The following is a 22,120-nucleotide window of genomic DNA, read 5'->3' as shown; positions in this document are numbered from 1 at the left end:
GCTGTTTACATATGCGAGCGCAATTTCCGTATGTGGTTTCTTTGCTGCACGAGCTCGCAGGGACAGGGGTGCTTTAAACATTTTTTTCGTATTTATTTTTATATAATTAAATTGTGTTTTCAAAAAAAAGTGATCATTTTTTATTGGTGTCAAAAGGAATGCAAACATCCCTTGTGACAGTAAGAGGTGGTCACGGGTACTCTTTATGGAAGACCCCAAATCCCTCCTTTACACTTCAAAGTAGTCAGATCACCGAAAACTGCGAATCTGAATAAAAAATATGTGTGTGTGTATATCTATCTATCTCTATTATATTATATTATATTATATCATTTTTATTTATATTTTTTTAATCCGGCGCCATTGGCAGCCGAGTAAACCGGAAGTGTCGTGTCCGTGTTTACATTCAGGAGACTGGAACAAAGCCATTTTTGGTTATAGAAGGAAAAAATAACTGAAAAATGTAGAGGATTTAGCTGCTTTGAAATTGCCTACTTTATTTATCTTTCATTTCTGTTTTTGCTATTTTTAGTTTAATGTTACTATACCTGTAACTATATCCTTACCCTCAGCTACAGGGCATTAACTCTTGATTAGAATAGATAGGGCAAGTACATGTAACCTGTATATTATCTTTACTCCTATGTAGTTGTACTGCGAACAGGCAGCAGCTGCAGGCCGGGTGAGGAACTGGTGCTTTGTGGCCTGCCTTCCGAGTCTAGACACAGCACAAGTTTGGCAGCTGATTTCAGCCAATGATTTTAGCTGAAGTCAGCTGATCGGCTGTGGCCAGTCACACACAGAGTCACTTTCGATGCTATTGGTGAATGGGACAAATGGCGAGAATTAATCCTTCTTAATTGAGGCACAGACCGCAATAAAAGCTGACAGGTGTTCCAATCCCTCTCCATTCTGTCCAAAACTAAGTTCTACTTTAACCCTTCCCTTTGATTGCCCCTAGATCTTAAGCCCTTCCCAGCCAGCGTTATTAGTACAGTATTCAGTATTGGCATTGATCACTGTATTAGTATCGATCACTGTATTAATAGCAATATTGATGATGGTATACCTTTCAGCTAGCACCAGATTTACAACACTATTACTGTTCCACTATAAGTTTCTGACTGCCACCATTTCCAGTATACTGTCAAAGCTGCGTAAATTCCTATATATATATATATATATATATATATATATATATATATATATATATATATATATATATATATATATATAATTTTCTCATAGTTTAAAACACAACAAAGTCCAGCAGACCAAGGCAGCGCTATTTGCACTTTTAAAATGGATTAGGTGCTTAATCTGAAAAGACCTTTACACATGCTTTTCTTGTCCATAGCCTATTTAAGAAGGGTGCTGTATAAATCACACTGAAGCAGGTGAGAAAGTAGTCTCTGGTAAGAGTTTTATAAGAGGGGGGGGGGGGGGGGGGGGTTCTGCGCATTTTTTTTTTTTTTCTGGATATGTTCTATAATGAAAAGTAGAAAATATCTTCTTTTGTTTTTCAAATTTTTCTGGCTTTTTTTTTTTGTTTTATATCTTGAAAAATTATAAAAACCCAGTGGTGATCAAATACCCCCAAAAGAAAGCTCCATTTATGTGAAAAGATAAAAATTGCTATTTGCATACAGTAATACTAAAATACAGAATACTCAAGCGCTGGTGGGGCAAAAATACTCAAAAAAATTCCCCAAATTAATAAAAAAATATATATATATAAGAAAAAATTCAATATAAAAGCTGCACCAAAAAATAAAATGCATACAGTGTAGCATGATCATGCAATTGCCAGGTAAAGTAGCGCAGTGCTGAATAGCAAAATATGCCCTGGTCGTAAACCCTTGTTTAAAAAAATAAATTAATAAAGAACATGTCATACTTGCCTCCACTTTGCAGTTCGTTTTGAACAGAGTGGCCCCGATCCTCGACTTCTGGGTTCCCCCGGTGACTCTGGTAGCATCTCCCTGCATAAAGTGCTCACTTTGGAGAAGGATCTCCTAAGGTGGACTCCCATGTGGGTGCGCTCCAGTGTCCTGCTTTTGTATACATTCACACATCATGCAGGACTTGGCCCCGCCCACCCATGTCATTGGATTTGTTTGACGCCAGTGGGAGCCAATGGCTGCACTGCTATCAATCTATCCAATCAAGAGCCAAGACAACGGGCAGAGAGGTAGAGCGTGTCTCCACCGAGGGAACGATTGGACTCCGGTGAGTAAAATGGGGGGCCTGGTCAGTGTCAGAAGTTTTTTCACCTTAATGCACAAAATGCATTTAGGTGAAAAAACACAAGAGTTTACAGCCACTTTTTTAAACCTTCAGGTTATACTGCCATCTACAGGAGTTTTGCCTTAAAGCTGACTTTTAGTCATTTTTTTATTCTACTTTCCATCTATTAAATCTTTCTGCCAATAAATGCCTTATATAGACCACTTCTTGTTTCTTGTCTGGTCATTAGCCTAGGCTTATGACATCATGCGCAGCTCGCTCACGCTCTCTCTTTATGAATTTGAGTTTAGGAGCTGTGGCAAAAAATGGCCAAAAGCTCCTAAACGCAAGTTTTAGGAGCTGGCAATATAGGCTAGTGTACATGAAGCCTAATTGTTGTTGGCCAGTGTCTAGACTTCTGGTAGGTGGCAATATAATGCAAAGGTATAACGCTTCTCCCTGTTCCTCAATGTACTTCAGAAAATGATTTTACTGTGAGAACAAAACTCCTATATTTTTTTTTTTTTTTTTTATATTATGACTGGATAATTAAGATGGATCAGTTTGTCTGTTTATAGCGATAACAAAAGTTCTCCAATCCCTAAATATTTACAAGCATGTTTACATTGAATGTTGCATTCTTCCCATCTTGTACAGATTAAATCCTGGAAGTGTCAGCAAACGGATAGATGAAGACATCTCGTCTATTGACTGTTTGAAGGAAGGGCAGCTTATTAAAGGTTTTGTCAGTGCAGTTACAGAGAAAGGTGTATTTTTCAGGTATGCATGTCTCTTTTGTGTAGTCATGTGGTATACTATGTGGGTTGCCCGGTAGTATGCTGTGCAGACAAAGAACTAATCGTATTGCTTTGCTGTTACTGCAGGATATCCAGTTCGATTGATGGCCATATTCTGTTTAAGAACGTCACCTCTTATTATGTTAAAGAAATAGAGATGTATAAGGAACACATTCCTGAAGGAAAGTTGCTTACTGCCAAAATTATTTCGTAAGTGTGTTTTTTTTGTTGTTTTTATACTTGGGTAAAAATTGCTTAAGTAAGAGCATGGGGTGTACACTATGGGGTTGATTTACTAAAACTGCAGAGTGCAAAGCTGTGCATAACCAATCGGCTTCCAGGTTTTGTTGTCAAAGCTTAACTGAACAAGCGGTAGTTAGAAGCTGATTGACTGCCGTGCAGAGCTGCACTGCATTTTGCACACTCCAGATTTTGCACACTCAAGATTTAGAAAATCACCCCCTCTGTGTTCTAGCCTATGGTAGAATTACTTTTTTTTTATTTAATTTTTTTTAACGCCTGGTTCACACTGGTACGACAAACGCTCCAACATTGGGAGCTCATGATGTGCTGTCTTAACTGGTCCGACTTTGAAAAAGGTTCCTGCACTACTTTGGTCACACTTCAGCCCATTGAATATCACTGAAGTAGGATCCTTAGCCGAACCATCCAACTTGTGTCAACCGACAGGGTGATTACAGCAGCGGTAAAAGGAATTTATATCACACTGGGATTGTTTTGATTGGTCAAAGGACAAGTCGTACCATCACAAAGTCTGATCAGAGTAGTGTCCTGTTCAAGTCTGATGGATGTAGGACTGATGTTGTAGAACAAAATAGGATAACACTATCAGTGTGTGAACCCAGCCTTAGTGATAGTTCACACCAGGTGCAGTTCCGTGCGCTTTTTTTTCTTCACGCGTGCTAGCTCACACCAGGTGCAGCTCTGTGTGCTTTTTTTCTGCACTAAAAATGCATGTACAGTGTTTTTCATGTATTCCAATGGCTCTAGTTTACACCATTGCAGTCAGTCCCAGTCAGTTTCCGGTGCAGAAAAAAAAGTAGCGCATTTTTTTTTTGATCTGGAACATATCCAGAGTGCATTTTTATGGTGTGAACTGGCCATAAAAAAGGCATGCACTTTGTTTTCAATGTATTCCAATGGCTCTAGTTCACACCAGTGCAGTCAGAGTCTGCACCTGAAACTGACTGCATTGGTGTGCACTAGAGCTATTGGAAAATGGAAAACACTGAGCATGCATTTTTAGTGCAGAAAAAAAGCGCAAGGAACTGCAGCTGGTGTGAACTGGCCCTTAAGATAAGCTTAGACCTGAACTCCAGCCACAGACCAATACATTTGAAATGCTGCACTCAACTTAGCGGTCTCTTTAAGCACCGTGCATCTGATCTCCCCTGTTAGGCAATGTTGAAGTTGGTGGTCAGCGCTGCTTGAGAAGCAGGGACACTGTTTTCAAAGTTGTAGTCTTATCCTTGCCTCTGCCTTTTCAGCTCTACAACCACAGATAGGTACTTTTAGGGCCCATTCACACTAGGGACTAAATGTGAATCCCACAGGAACCGCACAGTGTTCCTGTGGGATTCACATACAGTTCTGTGCAGTGTGATTTCCGCCCTATTAATTTTGAATGGGCTGAAACTGCATCAAACGTAATAGTACATGCACAACTGTTGATTTATGGACACAGCAGCTCTTCTTGACCTTAGGGTTATATCGCCCCTTTAGGAAAGGACTAAGCAGAAAGTGTTAAACGGAAACACTTGCACAGGACCTATTGGATATAACCCCTCGCACTGCATTCAGCAGCTCAGTTTTTTTTCTGCCCAGTGTAGAAGGACCTGGCTCCCGAGCGGACCATTGGTCCTGGGAATTTATTTTTTCTGCATTTTTGATTCCTTTGATTTACCATCAACAGCCGGGCTGGGTGACAGGCTGGATAATATAGATCCTTGTAGTCTCCTCAGCCCGGCCATCAACCGTGAGCAGGCCCTAGCTAAGTGCTGGGTCAGCCACGACATGACCCGTCTAATCCAGGGGCAGGCCGTGAGCTATATGCTCCGGGGCACACACATGACTGGGCTGCTGCTCTCTGTGTCACAGTGGGCCATGGCTGGCAGCCGCCCCGTACTGCTCGGGTGATGAGTCTGTCTGGAATGCGTCCAGCAGTCCCTGCAGGAGGTTTAAGTATGGTTCCACTGTCTCAGCAGGATGGAGCAGCTAGGCATTCCCGGGGAGGTCGACTAGGGGATCTCACTCTTCCTTTCTTCTCTCCCTGTCCCTTCCCTCCTCCCCATGATATGGGCCGCTGTTTGACTGGGCACATGGAGGTGCGGTGCACGTACCTGGCCGGGTGTCCTTGGGGGGGGCTCTGGGTCCTGGCAGGGGACTGCGCTGGGTGTTGGGGGCTTCCCTGTTTCTGGGCCACGGTGGGGTGTCTGTTCTGTGTGAGACATTTTCTAGTAGTTTGGCCATTTTCCTAGCGCCGTCAGACGTTTTTGCTGAGACGGCCATTTTCTAGTAGCCTCAGGTAGTTTTGCCTCTAGCGCTGGGTGCTTGTTTCTTTCCTTTCCAGGGAGAGAGGCTATTTGGAGCCTCGCTGGATGACCTTATTAAGAATGTTACTGGGGGTAAGAGTACATTACTCCCACAGCCCAGAAAAGGGAAGGAGCCACGCCGTAGGCAAGGGCCCTCCTTTTCCACTCAGAGGTGGATTTTTTGCCTCCCTACTTTCTGACCAATGGGTCTGCAAACTGGTTTCCTCAGGGTACAAGAGTTTTTCTTGTCCGCTAAACAGATTTTTTTTTTTTCTCTCCAACCTTCTTCTTCTGGTTAGTCGTGAGGCCCTGTTTGGGGCAGTACAGGACCTGTTACTGCACAAGGTGATAGTACCTGTACCGACACCGGAAAGGTTTCAGGGTTTCTACTCCATCGTTTTGTAGTTACAAAGAAGGAAGGGGTCGGTCCAGTCCTGGACCTCAGGGCCCTCAACAGCTTTGTGAAAGTTCAAAGGTTCAGAATGGAATCAGTTTGCTCAGTGGTCACTCCATGAGGGGGATTTTCTGGCATCCCTGGACATCAAGGATGCATACTTGCATGTCCCCATATGCATCAAGCATCAGAGGTTTCTGCGATTTGCAGTTGGGGGATGAGCTCTACCAATTTGTAGCTCTCCCTTTTGGCCTGGTGTCAGCACTGAGGGTCTTCACCAAGGTGCTAGCCCCAATTTTGGCTTTGTAAGGCAGTGAGGGATCGCAATCGTGGGTTACCTGGACGACCTCCTTCTGAGGGCAACTTCCGCCTCAGAATTAAGGGAGGATGTGGCAATCGCCATGCAAACTCTTCGGGAGTTTGGTTGGGTACTGAACCTACAGAAGTCCGTGTTGGGGCTGACACCTGGAGTACCTGGGCTTGCTTCTGGACTCCTCAGAGGCGAGAGTCTTTCTCCCTTCGGACAAGCTGCAGACTCTTGAAGCTGCAGTGAAGTTGGCGTCCCGCCGGTGGTCGTCGCTGCATTTTTGCATGCAAGTCCTGGGTCTCATAGTAGCCACTTTCTATGTGGTACCGTATGCTCAATTCCACACTCCAGTCTTGCAAAAGGAGATCCGGTCCAAATGGGACAAATCTCCGTTGTCCCTGGATTGTCAAATTCAGCTGAGCCAGCCAGTCAGGGATTCCCTGCTCTGGTGGCTGAGGTCGCAGGCCCTTTGGTCCGGGAAGTCGTTCCTTCATCTTCATTGGAAGGTGATCACAACGCATGCAGCCTGACCGGTTGGGGGAGGGGGGGGAGTTTGGGGCATACAGTTAGCCCAGGGTCGGTGGACCCAGGAAGAATCCTGCCTGCCGATCAACGTGCTGGAACTTCGGGCAATCAGGCGGTGCCTCTCCACATGGTCACAGAGGCTGCAGGGGCGTCTGGTCAGGATCCAGTTGGACAATGCCACGGCCGTGGCGTATGTCAACAATCAAGGAGGAACAAGGAGCTCGGCTGCAGCACTGGAGGTTGCTCACATCCTGCGGTGGGAAGAGTAGCGCGTGCCGGCTCTGTCGGCCGTAGAAAACTGGCAAGCGGACTACCTAAGTCATCAGATGCTGGACCAGGGGGAATGGTCGGTACATCGGATGTATTTTGGCTCCTTGCCTAAGGTGGAGCACTCTAGATGTGAATCTTCTGGCTTCTCAACTCGATCGGAAGGTACAGAGGTTTGTGGCCAGGTCAAAGGATCCCTGGGTGGATGTGGCAGATGTGTTGGTGGCACCATGGGGACGTTATCGGCTGATTTATGCCCCCCCCCCCCCACTCAAACTTATACCACGTCTGCTTCAGAGTGGAGGCCGAGGGGATTCCGGTGTTTCTGATTGCCCCAGATTGGCCTCGGCGTCCGTAATGCACTGACATAGTACGAATGGTGGTGGATGCTCCTTGTGAAAGGACCTTCTGTCGCAAGGTCCAATACTTCATCCTGATTTACCGTCGCTTGCTTTAACGGCATGGCTGTTGAAAGCCAGGTGGTAAGGGACCGATGTCTGACGGATTCGGTAATATCCACTATGTTGAGGGCATGGAAGTCATCTTCTCTGAAGATTTATCATTGTATGTAGAAGGCCTACATCTCCATATGTGAGAAGATGGGGTGGCGTCCACGTGCATATCCTGTTTCCAGGATCCTGCTGTTTTTTTTGCAGGGAGAAGTGGATCAGAAACTTGCCTTAGGCACCATTAAGGAGCAGATATCAGCTTTGGCTGTCTTCTTATTTTTTTTTTTTTTTCAGCATCCCTTGGTGACTCATTCATTGGGGAGTAAGTTTGTTCAGGGGGTTCGACATGTGGCCCCTCGACCACCGCTACCTCCGAGGTACTCTTGACACTCTCAGAAAAGAGTTTTTCTAGTGGCCATTACATCTGACAGAAGGTTTTCTGGTGGCCTTGTCTTGCAAGTCTCCCTACTTGATCGTCCACAAAGATAAGACAGTGCTGCTTCTGCAGCCTTCGTTTCTTCCAAAGGTTGTTTCGACCTTTCATCTAAATGAGGACATTGTGCTTCCGTCATTATGTCCTCGGCCATCACACCCCAAAGAGGTGGCTTTGCATTCCTTGGACGTGATCTGGGCTCTGCGGGTGTATCTGTCTGCTACGGCTCCTTTCGGGGGTCGAACTCGCTGTTTGTATCGATGGCTGGTCTAAAGAAGGGACTGGCGGTCTCATCGGCCACCATCTCTTGGTGGATCGGACAGATTGTAGTTCAGGCTTGTACCATAAGGGGACTGACGCCTGCCTCCCTTTCCTGTCACGTCGCATTCTACCAGGGAAATTGGTGCCTCTCTCTCACTCACTCAATCGCGCGCACACACACACATCCATCCATCCATCCATCCATCCCTGTTGATCCTCCTTGTGGCTCATTTGAATAGAGGATTTTTTTTACAGCCCTCGTTTAACGGTGGTTAGGAAGTTAAGTTACTTGGAACGGGACAAGGATATTGCAAACAAAAACTGTGCAGCCCTATATAGAGGGCAAAGGGGAGATGAGAGGTTAATTTTAAGATGCTGAGTGGAGTTCAGATTTAATGTGTGTGTCGCAGAAAGTTAAAAAAAATAAATAAAAATAAAATAAAAACATGCAGCATCTGCAATACATGAAGACTTCCCTGTGATTTTTTTTTTTTTTAATTTTTTTTTTAATTTTTTTATACATTTAAAGAGGAAGTAAACCCTGATGGGTTTACTTCCTCTTTCATTCCCTGCAAAGGCAAAGCATAATGGACTACTATGCATCGCATAGTAGCCCATTATGTGTCACTTACCTGACACAGGAGCCAGCGATTTCACCGCTGTCCCCTGTAGTCCGGCGCATCCATCTTTTCGGTGGGGTCTCGCAGCTCCGCCGCTGTCATTCGGCGGAGCCGCAATGACGTCACTCCCGTGCATGCGCACGGAAGCCGACACGCGCGGCAGCTCCGTTGCTGGAAATGCCGCGCTCAGTGCGCCTGCACGCCGTAGACAGCGGTGCCTGTCTTCGGGCAAATACGGAAGGTGGCCAGCAATGGCAGTCTTTGTACTTATGTCATAAATGTCCCCTTGAACAAACGGGCCACATGGGTAATTTTAAAAATGATGTTTTAAATATTCAATACAGGTTATCCTAAAACTCAAAATATACAAACAAATGCTAAAAATATGATATGTATTATCAGGTAGGTGTCACTAAGCTGAATTGCTTGTTTAAACCTGTGTATATAATAGGGGTATGTCTATTTTATTTTTTTAGTATAGATAAAGAGGAGAATCGCATAGAGCTGTCACTTCTTTCTGATGATACTGGAAATCTTGATGTTATCCCAGAGTCTGCTGGCTTCAGCTTAAGGAGGAAGAAGGGAGAAAAAAAAAGGAGACGAACAAACTCTGAAAGTGAAGTCAAGGTATTGTAGCATGTGACCAGCAGATGGCAGCTCTGTACAAAGGGGCTTTCAGCATTCCTGACACCGACAGGCACTGGGCTAGAAAACTTCTAGATTGATGTTTTGTAATGCTTGTCATTGCATATTGTTACTCAGACAGAGTCTCTGTATATTCTGTAACATTCAGTAATCCAGCTGAATTCAGTGACATGCGGTGAGGGTTCAGAATATAAGAATAAATGGTCAGTTTATTCAAATCAGCATAACCACTTCAGCCCCATGTAAATGTTTTACCCCTTTCCTGACCAGAGCACTTTTTACAATTTTGCAATGCATTGCTTTAACTGGTAGTTGCGCGGTCATGCAATGCTGTACCCAAACTAAATTTGCATTCTTTTTATATTGATTGGTTTGCACAAAAGTTTTATAGCGTCTACAGACTGAGGGATATATTTATGGAATTTTTATGGCTTTTTATTTATTTTACTAGTAATGGCGGTGATCCTGCAATTTTTAGCAGTATTGCGACAGACAGGACACTTTTGACACATTTTTGGGACCATTGACATTTATACAATGATCAGTGCTATCAAAATGCACTGATTACTATGCAATTGTCACTGGTAGGGAAAGGGTTAACACCAGGGGGTGATCAAGGGGTTAAATGTGTGTTCTAATGGTATGGGGCTAGGGCTGAGTAGGAGAGGAGACTTATCAGTGTTCCTACTTTCTAGGAACAAACGACACGTCTCCTCTCCTCTGATAGCACATGGTTTTGTGTGTTTACACACACAAATCCCCGAGCTGGCGTATTGTGTATAGTACATACAGAGTGGGATAAAGGGACCAATTTAACCACTTAAGCCACTGACCAGTTGGCTGGCTAAAGACCAGAGCACTTTTTGCGATGTGGCTCACAAACAAAATATGACCCCTTTTTTCCCCACAAATAGAGCTTTCTTTTGGTGGTGTTTGATCACCTCTGTGGTTTTTATGTTTTGCGCTATAAACAATTTTGAAACAAAAAACATCTTTTCAATTTTTGCTATAATAACTCCAAAAACGATATAAAAAAAAAGTTGCCTCCGTTTAGGCCAATACGTATTCTTCTACATAGTTTTGGTATAAAAAAAAAAACGCAATAAGCGTATGTTGATTAGTAGACGCTCTAACTTTTTGCGCAAACCAAACAGGAGATAGTTTTATGGCATTTTTATTCATATTTTTTTTTTTTTTTTTTTACTAGTAATTGCAGCGATCAGCAATTTTTATCGTGACCGCAACATTATGGCAGACAGATCAGACACCTTTGGCGCTATTTTAGGACCATTCACATTTATACAGCGATCAGTGCGATTGAAAATGCGTTGATTACTGCATAAATGTAACTTACAGTGAAGGGGTTAACCAAGAGGGGGCGCTGCAGGGGTTAAGTGTGCCCTAGGGATGTGTTCTAACTGTAGGGGGGATGGGCTACGTGTGTCACGACACCGATCACTGCTCCAGGTCACAGGGTGCTGTGATCTGTGTCCTCTCACTAGGAAGAATGGGGAAATGCTTGTTTACATCAGCATTTCCCTGTTCTTCCTCTCCGTGAGACGATCGTGAGTATCGCACTCGCAAAGCGTGCGATCACACAGCGGTAAATATAAAGGGACGTACCTGTATTTCCATTTGCTGGTCAGTGCTATTCTGTCAACGTAAATGTTCGTGCAGCGGTCGACAAGTGGTTAAAAAACAAACATTTTAAACGAAAACCAACAATTTAGGTGTGTGTGTGTGTGTGTGTGTGTGTGTGTGTGTGTGTGTGTGTGTGTGTGTGTGTGTGTTTTTTTTTAATTTATTTTTTTATTTTTTTTCTGGTTCTAGTATCTAACTCTGTATACAGAGAGAGAAATGTTACTACATTTGTGCTACTAGTGCTCTGTGGCTATAAAATAATAGTTTTTCATTTTTGTAGAACTGTATTGTCTTTTAGTCACTTGTTTCTGTAAGTAAAATAAAATTACCCAGCAATAATCATTTATACGTGCCAATTATTAGCGCTCTAAAAAGAAGAAATCCCAAGAGTCCCAGGATGATGAAGACAGCGGAGTTGAGGTTCATTATCAAGAACAGAAGACCGAAAATGAGGAAAAGGTTAGAGAGTTCTGTTATTATTGCTCTCATTCTTATTATTCTTTGTTAAAGAGAGGTTTGTTATCACTATTAATTAAAAAATACATTGGGATATAGTTTATAACCCCTTTCAGGTGTGTTTTTTTTATTTTTTTTATTTTTTTTTATTTTTTTTCTCGCCATCTTTGTCCTATTGAAAATTCCTTGCACTTTGTCCCATAACCAAAACAGGAAGTGAAAGGAAATGCTTCCAAAGTGAAGGAATCCATGGTTGTCACCATTACTGTCCTTGTTGGAAGATATCCCCACTATTCCTGTTCTGGGGACATTGCAAAATTTCACATGATAACGGTAAAATGACAACTGGAGAGGATGACTCTCCCTAATGAGGGCACAGACAGCAGAAAAAAAACCCTCTCCACTCTATCCAAGATTACAAAAACTTTTTAGTTATACATTTGTATTAGTTGCTTTCAATATATACTGTAGATGTTCCCATAGAAAAATAGCAAGTACAGAAAGACAATGATTACATTTTTCTTCCAAAATTAAATTGGGGGATTTTATTTATGCATGTTTTGTATTTCATAATTTACATTTTATTTTTTTATTTTTTTGTACTGTAGAAAGAAGATAGCAATAAGCCTCCAGCACCCCGACTGCAGGTTTCCTCTGGCTTTTCTTGGGACGTCAGCCTGAATACTCTGAAAACTTCTTTAATTGATGGAAAGGAGAGCAGTTCAGACAGCGAGGAGGATGAAGAAGAGGAGCGCCCCAAGATACAGAAAGTATGTTTACTGAAAAGATTTATGCCTTCTAGTTTCATTAATATATTAGCTGGTTCTCATTTTTCTTTATGATTTTATATTTGTAGTGTTTTGTAGCCGGTTTACCCGGATCACCGGAACTAGTTTTTGTGCTTTGCACTCTTTATGCCTAGTCATTCACCTGTATCTGTCACCAGCTTTGATAGTAGTGATATCAGTTGGGTGAACTGAACAGAGCTAACATAATTAGCTTGATTTTTGAAGTTGTATTATTGTACTGTAAAGAGGAGCTCCAGGCTTCTGTGTAAAATGACATCAATAACAAATGTAGCTGCTGACTTTTTTTAATAAACAATCACCTGTCCCACAATCCAGCGATGTGCTCACCCCAGCCTTATCTTCTGTCTTTGGCGACGGGCATCTTAACTGTGTGGGCACCCAGCTGTGACAGCTTGCGGCTTCACAGCCATTTGCCCACTGTGTATTGTGAATGGTCCCACAGCCTTCTGGAACCCCTTGTGTCCCAGAAGACTGCAGGGAGGCTGGGGGGAGGAGAACTTCTGCTTCTGATTGTCTAGGTGAGTGGGAATGGGTACTTGCCAAAATCAGGTACCTGCTGCCCTCCACACACCTGCCATTACTGAAAGAGGAGCGGGGGAGGAGGCCTTAAAGCAAAACTTCTCCTTTTGGGTAGAGCTCTGCTTTATCATGGAGCCGTTTGATTAGTTCAGTGAGGTAATGGCTTGACTTTATTAGCAAAAAAAAAAAATTGTTGTGTAAAGTGACTTGGGCAAATTGAGAATTGTCACCATTCTGCATAGATGATGTTTAAAAAATACTTAGTATAATTAGTTTTGATTAAAAAAATGTCTTTCTGAATTTTAAATGGCCATTTCATCTTACAATACAAAAATGGGTGATCATTTTTGCTGCAAGTGTTAAGCTATAGGACTCATTCGCATAAGCACTCAGTCGAACTTATTTTGTACTAGCGATGAGCTGCATGCAGGCAGCCTATAAAAGTAAATTGATAAACGTGAGCCGTACAGACTCACCCTCAGAGCCAAGTTTAACATGTACAATAGAACAGATGCACGGCCTCTAAAGCAAAGCTTGTGTGTACTGGGCTATGCACCTGTCCCTGCATACCTCTTATGTCCTGTACACACGGTCGGACTTTCTGACGGAAAATGTGCGATCGGATCACGTTGTCAGAAAATCTGATCGTTTGTGGGCTCCATCTGACTTTTTCCGACACACAAAGCTTGAGTGCTGGATCTAAAATTTTCTGACAACAAAATCTGATCATTTAAATTCCGATCGTGTGTAGACTGTTCAAACAGACAAAGTGCCACGCATGCTCAGAATAAATTACGAGACGAAAGCTATTGGCTACTGGCCTGTTTATAGTCCCGTCATATGTGTTCTACATCGCCTCGTTCAGAACGATTGGATTTTCTGACAACTTTGTGCGACCGTGTGTATGCTGGACAAGTTTGGGCCAAAATCCGTCAGATTTTTTTCTTTCTTTTTTTTTCTTTTTCTTTTTTTTTTTTTTGTCATCGGAATGTCTGACCGTGTGTACAGGGCACTCTGCTGTGTGGGCAAGTCCATGCAGCTTTGAACTTTTATAAAAAGATAAACAAACTATACTTTATGCCGTACGGGGTTGAGCTCCCATGTGAATTAGCTAATAAGATGTAAATGACACATTTGGGACCTGTTTAATGTTTTCTGAAGTATCTAAACAAACCTTGTGTTCCCCAAAGGGAGATGTCCTAGAGCTTTAATTGATTTCTGCTGTAAAAAATAATGTTGATTCATGACGTGTGCTGCTAAACCTGTAAAACACAGAAGCTACATGTTCTTTTTTTGAACTTTCCATCCACCAACATGCCAAAAACACAAACCCTGAGACTGTTAGATTAACCACTTGCAGACCGGACCATTTTGCTGGTCAAAGACCAGACCACTTTTTGCGATTCGGCACTGCGTCGCTTTAACTGACAATTGCGCGGTCGTGCGACGTGGCTCCCAAACAAAATTGACGTCCTTTTTTCCCACAAATATAGCTTTCTTTTGGTGGTATTTGATCACCCCTGCGGTTTTTATTTTTTGCGCTATAAACAAAAATAGAGCGACAATTTTGAAAAAAAACGCATTATTTTTTACTTTTTGTTATAATAAATATCCCCCAAAAATATATAAAAAAATATTTTTTTCCCTCAGTTTAGGCCGATACGTATTCTTCTGCATATTTTTGGTAAAAAAAATCGCAATAAGAGATTATTGATTGGTTTGCCCAAAAGTTATAGCGTTTACAAAATAGGGATAGTTTTATAGCATTTTTATTAATCATTTTTTTTTTTTTTTTTTTACTAGTAATGGCGGCGATCTGCGATTTTTATTGTGACTGCGACATTGTGGGGGACCCATCGGACATTTTTGACACATTTTTGGGACCATTGTCATTTATACATTAATCACTGCTATATAAATGCAGTGATTCCTGTGTAAATGACACTGGCAGTGAAAGGGTTAACCAGTGGGTGGCAGTGTAGGGGTTAAGTGTTCCTAGGGGTGTGTTACTAACTGTGGGGGGGTTGGGCTTTCATTTAGTGTACACTGATCTCTGCTCCAATCACATGGAGCAGAGATCAGCGTCACTAGTTGCTAGGCAGAATGGAGAAATGTTGTTTATACAGCATTTCCTCCATTCGGCCACTCCGTGAGACGATCGCGGGGATGCCCGCGGCGATCGAGTCTGTGGGTCCCGCGACCGGACTCACGGGGGTCCCGACCAGCCGCCGCCGGCGCGCTCCCGATGGCAGGGCGGCATCGAATATTGGACGTACCTGTACGCCAATATGCCTGCCCGTGCCATTCTGTCGACGTACATCGTTGTGCGCTGGTCGGGAAGTGGTTAACAGATGGCATTAAAACCTGTGACCTTCGGGACCTTCTAGTCGGCACTGAACTGGCCAAATCTATTTCCTTTGCATGGTTATGCTTATTTCATTTTATAAAGATATATTGTTCAGCATAATAAACTATTCACTGTGAGTATTTCCATTCACAACATTTCAGACTAAGAGCAACCAGAAAAAACAGGGAGCGGAGAAGAGACCAGCTGGAAAAGAGGCCAAGGATCCGAGTCAGCAACCGCAGTCAATTAATGAGTTTGAGCGCCTTGTCCTCAGCTCACCTAATATCTCTGCTAACTGGATTCAGTACATGGATTTCCACCTCCAGGCCACTGAGCTGGAGCAAGCACGGGCTGTGGCAGAAAGAGCCCTGCAGACTATTTACTTCAGGTAATGCTACACGTACACTGATCAACCATTACTTTATGACCATTGACAGGTTAAGTGAATACCATTGATTATCTGGTTACAGTGGCTTCTAAAAGTTGGTGGGATATCTTGGGCAGCAAATAAACATGATGTCCCTGAATTAGATGTGTTGAAAGCAGAAAAATGGGGAATAGCAGTTTGTGTATGTAGAGCTGTGTAACAGACCGGTTCAGGGTGCCCATGCTGACCCGTGTCCACAGCCAGAAGTGCCTACAATGAACACATGACAATCAGAACTGCTCCACCAAGTAATGGAAGAACTGTAAGGAAGCAAGGAAAGATCCCTGGTGCCGCACATCTACAGAATACTATGGTGGTATATGAGACAACCTCAGCCTGGACTCCTGCCAGACCACGCCCCCTGACGTGCTGTAGCAGGGATCTTTCCTCTCCTCCAGTGACTACAGGAGCTGGGACGAACGCCATCCCTTGCTTGCACTCCTGCAGTGGTTGCAGCATCACCCGCACTATTCCCCATAGTGATTGAGCCTGAGCGGCACACTAAACAACTCACGGGTCACAGTAAGTACTGGAAGAAGGTGGCCTGGTCTGAAGAATCATGTTTTCTTTTACATCATGTGCATGGCTGGGTGTGTATGCGAGTCGCTTACCTGGGGAAGAGACGACCCCAGGATGCAGTATGGGAAGAGGACAAGTCTTTGAAGCTTTGGGTACTGTTCTGCTGGGAAATTTTGGGTCCTGTCATTCATGTGGATGCTACTTAACATGTACCACTTATTTAAACATGGTTACTGACCCAGGACACACCTGCATGGAAAAGGTTTTCCTGATGGCTGTGGCTTCTTTCAGCAGGATAATGCATACTGCCACACTGCAAAAATGGTTCAAGAATGGTTTAAGGGAACACAACCAAGATTTGGAGGCTGACTTGGCCTCCAAATTCTTCAGACCTAGATGTGATGGGAAACATACATAGAGGTCCAACTTTGCAACTTGCGGGCCTTAACCACTATACCGCACTATAACCAAAAGGCAGCTACAGCGTGGTACTATAGTTCTAGGAGGGCGTCCATAGACCTCCTCCCAGAACCCTGCCCCCTGCAGCATGCATCAGGCATGCTCTGTGACCGCTGTGTCCTTCAGACACAGCTGATCACAGATCGGGGTAAACAGCCAAAGTGGCCCTTTAACATGTGATCAGCTGTGTCCAATCACAGCTGATCAGATTTGCCGGTTATTGGCAGTCCTTTACTCACACACTGTGTTTGTGTGAGGAAAGGAGTACGGATAACCGGCAAGGCTGTCAACACACTGTTTACACTGATGAGGCACTGATCATCAGTGTCCTGATCATCGGTGCAGCCTCATTGGTGTTCATTGGTGCAGCCTCATCAATGCACATAAGTGAAAAAAAAATTACTTATTTGCAATTGACACTTCGCTCCTACATGTAAAAATCATAACTTTTTTGCTAGAAAATTTAGAACCCTCAAACATTATCCGAACACCTTCAGCAAAGTCTCTTCTGTGCCATATGTATACTCTGTATTTTTTTTAACAGAGACCCTAGGGAATAAAATGGTAGTCGTTGCAATTTTTTATCTTGCACTGTATTTGCGCAGTAATTTTTCAAATGCATTTTTTTGTGGGGGAAAAACGGGTTCATGCATAAAAAAACAAACCATAAAGCTAACCCATTTTTTTTGCATAATGTGAAAGATGTTACACAGAGTAAATGGATGCCCAATATGTCTCGTGGAATGGCGCCAAATTTCAGTACTTAAAAAATCCCCGTAGTTAAATTTTTTTTTTTTACAGGTTACCTGTTTAGAGTTAAAGTAGGTCTAGCGCTAGAAATATTGCTCTCGCTCTAACATTTGCAACAATACTTCACGTGTGGTTTGAACGTCGTTTACATATGTGGGCGTGACCTACTTATGCATTCGTTTCTGCGCGTGATGGAGATGGGGGCACTTTCCGTTTTTAATTTTTTTATATTTTTATTTTTTTATTTTCAATTTTGACTTTTTTTACTTTTTGATCACTTTTATTCCAATTACAAGGAATGTAAACATCCTGGCTTCACAGCCGTGGCGGCAGCGGCAGTTTTTTAAAATGCAGAGGCTGGGCGTGACATCATAACGTTGTGCCCGGCCTCCGAAAGATCATAGAGACTTCCAGGGACTGGGGCCACCTGGCCCACCGGATTCTCGATGGTCAACTTCCGGGATGGACTAATTCCTTCTCCCTTTCGCCGACTGTATGGGCGCCCCTGGAGAAGCACCGGAGGGCGTGGGGGGGGGGACGAATACCACAGCATACCTTCAGAACTCTGGTGGCATCCATGCCTTGATGGATCAGCCTGTTTTGACAGCAAAAGAGGAACCTACTCAATATTAGGTGGGTGGTCATAAAGTTATGGCTGTAATTTAACAAGTGAAAGATACTTTCACTGTGTGATTGGGAAAGTAAAACCATGATGGCGTCAATTCACTAAGAGGGGATTGTTTATAGTGATCCTTATTTGCATATTTCAACAATTATCTCAATTCAGAATGAATTTAACATATTTTCATGTCACTGGTTTCTCATGTCATCTCTCCCTTTTTTCCCTTTTACTCCATTTCCCCCAGAAATTGAGTTCTCCTGTTTGTTTTATCCCAGGGGTGTCTATGTAGCCCTTCTAGTTCTTATTTTAGGGCTAAAAAAAAATGATTGCAATGTTTTTTAGATTAAGACAATGGGAGGGGTTAAATAGTTAAAATGGTTGTAAACCCCCTACCTATACACATTAGCGTAACTAGCGCGACACACAGCGATTAACAAATCCTCCTTTATAAGTTGTACATGTTATCTGCAGCCATCTGTTCTCTACAGCAGTTCAAAGTGCACAGTTTTTACATCTTGTCTGAGCTTTTAGAAAGCAGGGGGAGTAGAGCTAAAGTTACTCTCTTCAGAGCTTGGTGAGAGCTAATTGGAGGGAAGGCACACATCCCCTTCACACAGCATGCAGAAACGGAGCTGAAGTTGTCAATCTCAGGCTGCAAGCTGGAGCTCCCTCCCTTGAGGTTTTTTTTTTGTTTTTTTTTTCTTTTTTTTTCCTCTTGGTGTCAGGAAAACTTGTCAGAAGTGACCCATGCAGATAGCAGAGGAATGAGACAGCAGGCAGAAATGCCACTTTGATTTGTTCATATTTCATATCACAGGTTTACAATCCTTTTTAAAGGACAAGAAAACTGAATAGACATTTGTTCTTTGTGTTGTCAGTCTTAGGAGCGGAGAGCATTTTTGGCTGATGGGGAATTTTTGTGCTTACAGGATCTTTTAAAGGGATAGAAAATTTCCCCTGCCCTGCACTGTAATATATTAACCAATTTTTCTTACAGGGAGGAGCAAGAGAAGCTGAATGTATGGGTGGCCATGCTGAATATGGAGAATACATATGGCACAGAAGAGACTTTGCTGAAGGTGTTCGGACGAGCTGTTCAATACAATGATCCATTGAAAGCATTCCAGCACTTAGTGGAGATTTACATCAAGTCAGAAAAGTATAAGGTAAAACATCTCGGAGGGTTTATATACTTTAGGCATGTGTTTGTTGTCTTGTATCAATGTAGAATTTTACCATATAGTACCATATAAATAAAACTTCTTGATACTTCACTATTCCAAACACAGTGACATCTCTGGCTTAAGAGGAGGAAATCCTTTTGTTTTCTGCCCTTAATAAAAAGCTTTCACGAGGACACAAAAAATCAATGATTCATGTCCTTTATAGGGATGAATTCTTCTGCACTGGTCCCAGTAACGGAGAGGGCAGTGCTGGTTGGTTTGTAGAATCCTGCGTGAAATTTGAGAAGCCCGAGCTTGGCTGTGCCTCTTTTGAAATCTATGGGGGGGGGGGGGGGGTGGCGGCAAATTGTGATACTAAATTCTAGCCATATTTAAGGCTAATAGACAAACTTTTGGCAAAGAGGTTCTTGCGGAATTGGTCACTGCTATGGGGGGCATTTAACAGAGCAGAAACCTTTTCTTTTTTTTTTATTATTGTTTGGTGGAACGGGGTCCTTCTTAACACAACCATGATAGTGGTATGGAAACTAAAAACAGTCCTTTAATTACATGCTTCGTTCTTGGTAGATGCCTTTTAAGCTGTGTGTGTGTGTTACAAAACAGTATGATTTTTCACAGATCACAACAATGACCCTCTATTCTGGCATCACATTTTTGCATGTGTAAACTTTCTTTATTTTATTTTTTTATTTTTTTTAGCTTGGCTTAACCACTTTCTGCCTGTTCAATGTACATAAATGGCTGGGCACACAGCAGCAAGATCTGTAACTGCTGTGTGGATTACTGATGATAGTACGGGGCTGCTGTGATCAGCCCTGATACCATGTGATCACTGTGATCAATCACAGTGATCAGTTACAGTAGTAAATAAGGCAGTCATTCATGATGCCTTGCTTTTACTACTGTGTTATCTCTGTACATGGTCAGAGCGGTCACATGGTACCAAGGCCAATCACAGTGGCCTTGTACCATGTGATGGCTGGGCCCAATCACAACATTTGGATCTGTATTTTTATTTTTTTCTATAAATCCCCAACTGTAACCGTATGTCAGTGCCACCAGTCATTATCTCTTATGCCAGTCAGTGTCTCTAATCCCTGCTGCCTATTCAGTGTCCCTAACTTCTGCCACTTAGTGTTTCTAATCACCATTGCACCAGTTATATTGTCCCTGATCACCCCCCACACCAGTTGGTGTCCGGGTTCACCCAACACCATTCATATTATCCCTAATGTATGGTATGTATTTGGTAGAAATTGTGTAGCGTCAGGACAGTATGTGAATACTTGAATGGACAGAATATAGAGACCAGGCTGGTTTTGTCCTGCAATAAATGTTATCTAAGAGACAATAGCCACATATATTGTTTAGTTGCTGAACAGTATGTAAACAACTCTTGTAGGCCACAGTATAAAACCGAAACGAGGTAGATTTTATCTTGAAATAAACATTAAAGTGTATTGTTTGAAAGACCACAGCCACAAATATTGGACAGTAAGTATACAACAATGTAAGAAGGTGAGAAGTGGCAAGCTTTATCTTGAAATAATAGACTACATTTTCTTGGAGGCTCAGTGCCAGAATCCTGAAATAGGCCAAAAATGTTGAGGTTCAATGCAGGATTTACTTTATAGTAGACATGACACGTTTGGCTGTTTTAGTTCAGCTGCCACAATGTCGTGTGACACCTTTATTCCGGTGCTTCAGCACTGTAGACCAGGAGAAGTCACAGGAGCTGGTACTAGTGGCAGGTACACTTTATTTTTTTATTTTTTGCCAGAAGCCCCAGTGCATACTGTGCAAGAACCAGACAGTGGTCCAACTGGACACCCTAAAGTCTGCAGTATCCTCATTTCTAAGAGTGTCCACATCAGCCCTGTACCTGATATAGTTGGCCATGATGGGAGTGATTTGGGCAAATTTTTTATTTTTTTTGCTCCAGCAGCTGTCGAGACACCTGCCTTGGGAAGGATGCTGCTGGTTATGGCCCGCTTGACGTGGCTTGTTCTAAGCCTCTGGAATGTTTTGTGAGACTTCTCTCCCTGTCCTCACAGCCTACAAATGTTTCAGTGAATGCAGCAGGAGAATCTTGTGGAGATGGGGAAGGAGAAATGAGAATAAGAACTGCAGGCCTTTTGCTGCTGTTCTGCCTCATTGAGGTTTTTCCTCATGTATGCGATACCCAGATATCTGGTAATTTTACCACAGCTGATATGTTGCAGACCAATGGTGCTGTCAGCTGCAGATAAATTGAAGGCCCATCCTGCAGAAAAAAAATAAATATATTATAGTATATCCACTTTCAGACCGGACCAATTTGCTGGTCAAAGACCAGACCACTTTTTGCGATTCGGCACTGTGTCGCTTTAACTGACAATTGCGCGGTCGTGCGACGTGGCTCCCAAACAAAATTAACGTCCTTTTTTTCCCACAAATAGAGCTCTCTTTTGGTGGTATTTGATCACCCCTGCGGTTTTTATTTTTTGCGCTATAAACAAAAATAGAGTGATAATTTTGAAAAAAACGCATTATTTTTATTTTTTGTAATAATAAATATCCCCCAAAAATATATAAAAAAACATTTTTTTTCCCTCAGTTTAGGCCGATACGTATTCTTCTACATATTTTTGGTAAAAAAAATCGCAATAAGCGATTGATTGGTTTGCGCAAAAGTTATAGCGTTTACAAAATAGGGATAGTTTTATAGCATTTTTATTAATAATTTTTTATTATTTTTTTTTTTTTACTAGTAATGGCGGCGATCTGCGATTTTTTTTTATTGTGACTGCGACATTGTGGGGGACCCATCGGACATTTTTGACACATTTTTGGGACCATTGTCATTTATACAGTAATCACTGCTATATAAATGCAGTGATTCCTGTGTAAATGACACTGGCAGTGAAAGGGT

The 22,120-nt window shown here is 42.6% G+C and overlaps 1 protein-coding gene across 1 annotated transcript in view; it reads left to right on the top strand.

Moving 5' to 3' along the window:
• PDCD11 (programmed cell death 11) overlaps positions 1-22,120 on the top strand; it is an 87,552-nt gene that overhangs the window by 56,501 nt on the left and 8,931 nt on the right. The window contains exons 27-33 of the mRNA XM_077455274.1: positions 2,884-3,006; positions 3,111-3,233; positions 9,308-9,458; positions 11,481-11,576; positions 12,182-12,343; positions 15,410-15,636; positions 19,023-19,191. Coding sequence (XP_077311400.1) covers positions 2,884-3,006; positions 3,111-3,233; positions 9,308-9,458; positions 11,481-11,576; positions 12,182-12,343; positions 15,410-15,636; positions 19,023-19,191 — 1,051 coding nt within the window. The remainder of the gene's footprint in view (positions 1-2,883; positions 3,007-3,110; positions 3,234-9,307; positions 9,459-11,480; positions 11,577-12,181; positions 12,344-15,409; positions 15,637-19,022; positions 19,192-22,120) is intronic.

Source organism: Lithobates pipiens, unplaced genomic scaffold (assembly GCF_037356315.1).
Source record: "Lithobates pipiens isolate NorthernLeopardFrog02 unplaced genomic scaffold, aLitPip1_a1.2 Scaffold_25, whole genome shotgun sequence".
NCBI classification, from domain to species: Eukaryota; Metazoa; Chordata; class Amphibia; order Anura; family Ranidae; genus Lithobates; species Lithobates pipiens.
Note: the sequence above shows the minus strand (reverse complement) of the source record. Positions and strands in the feature narration are given on the sequence as shown.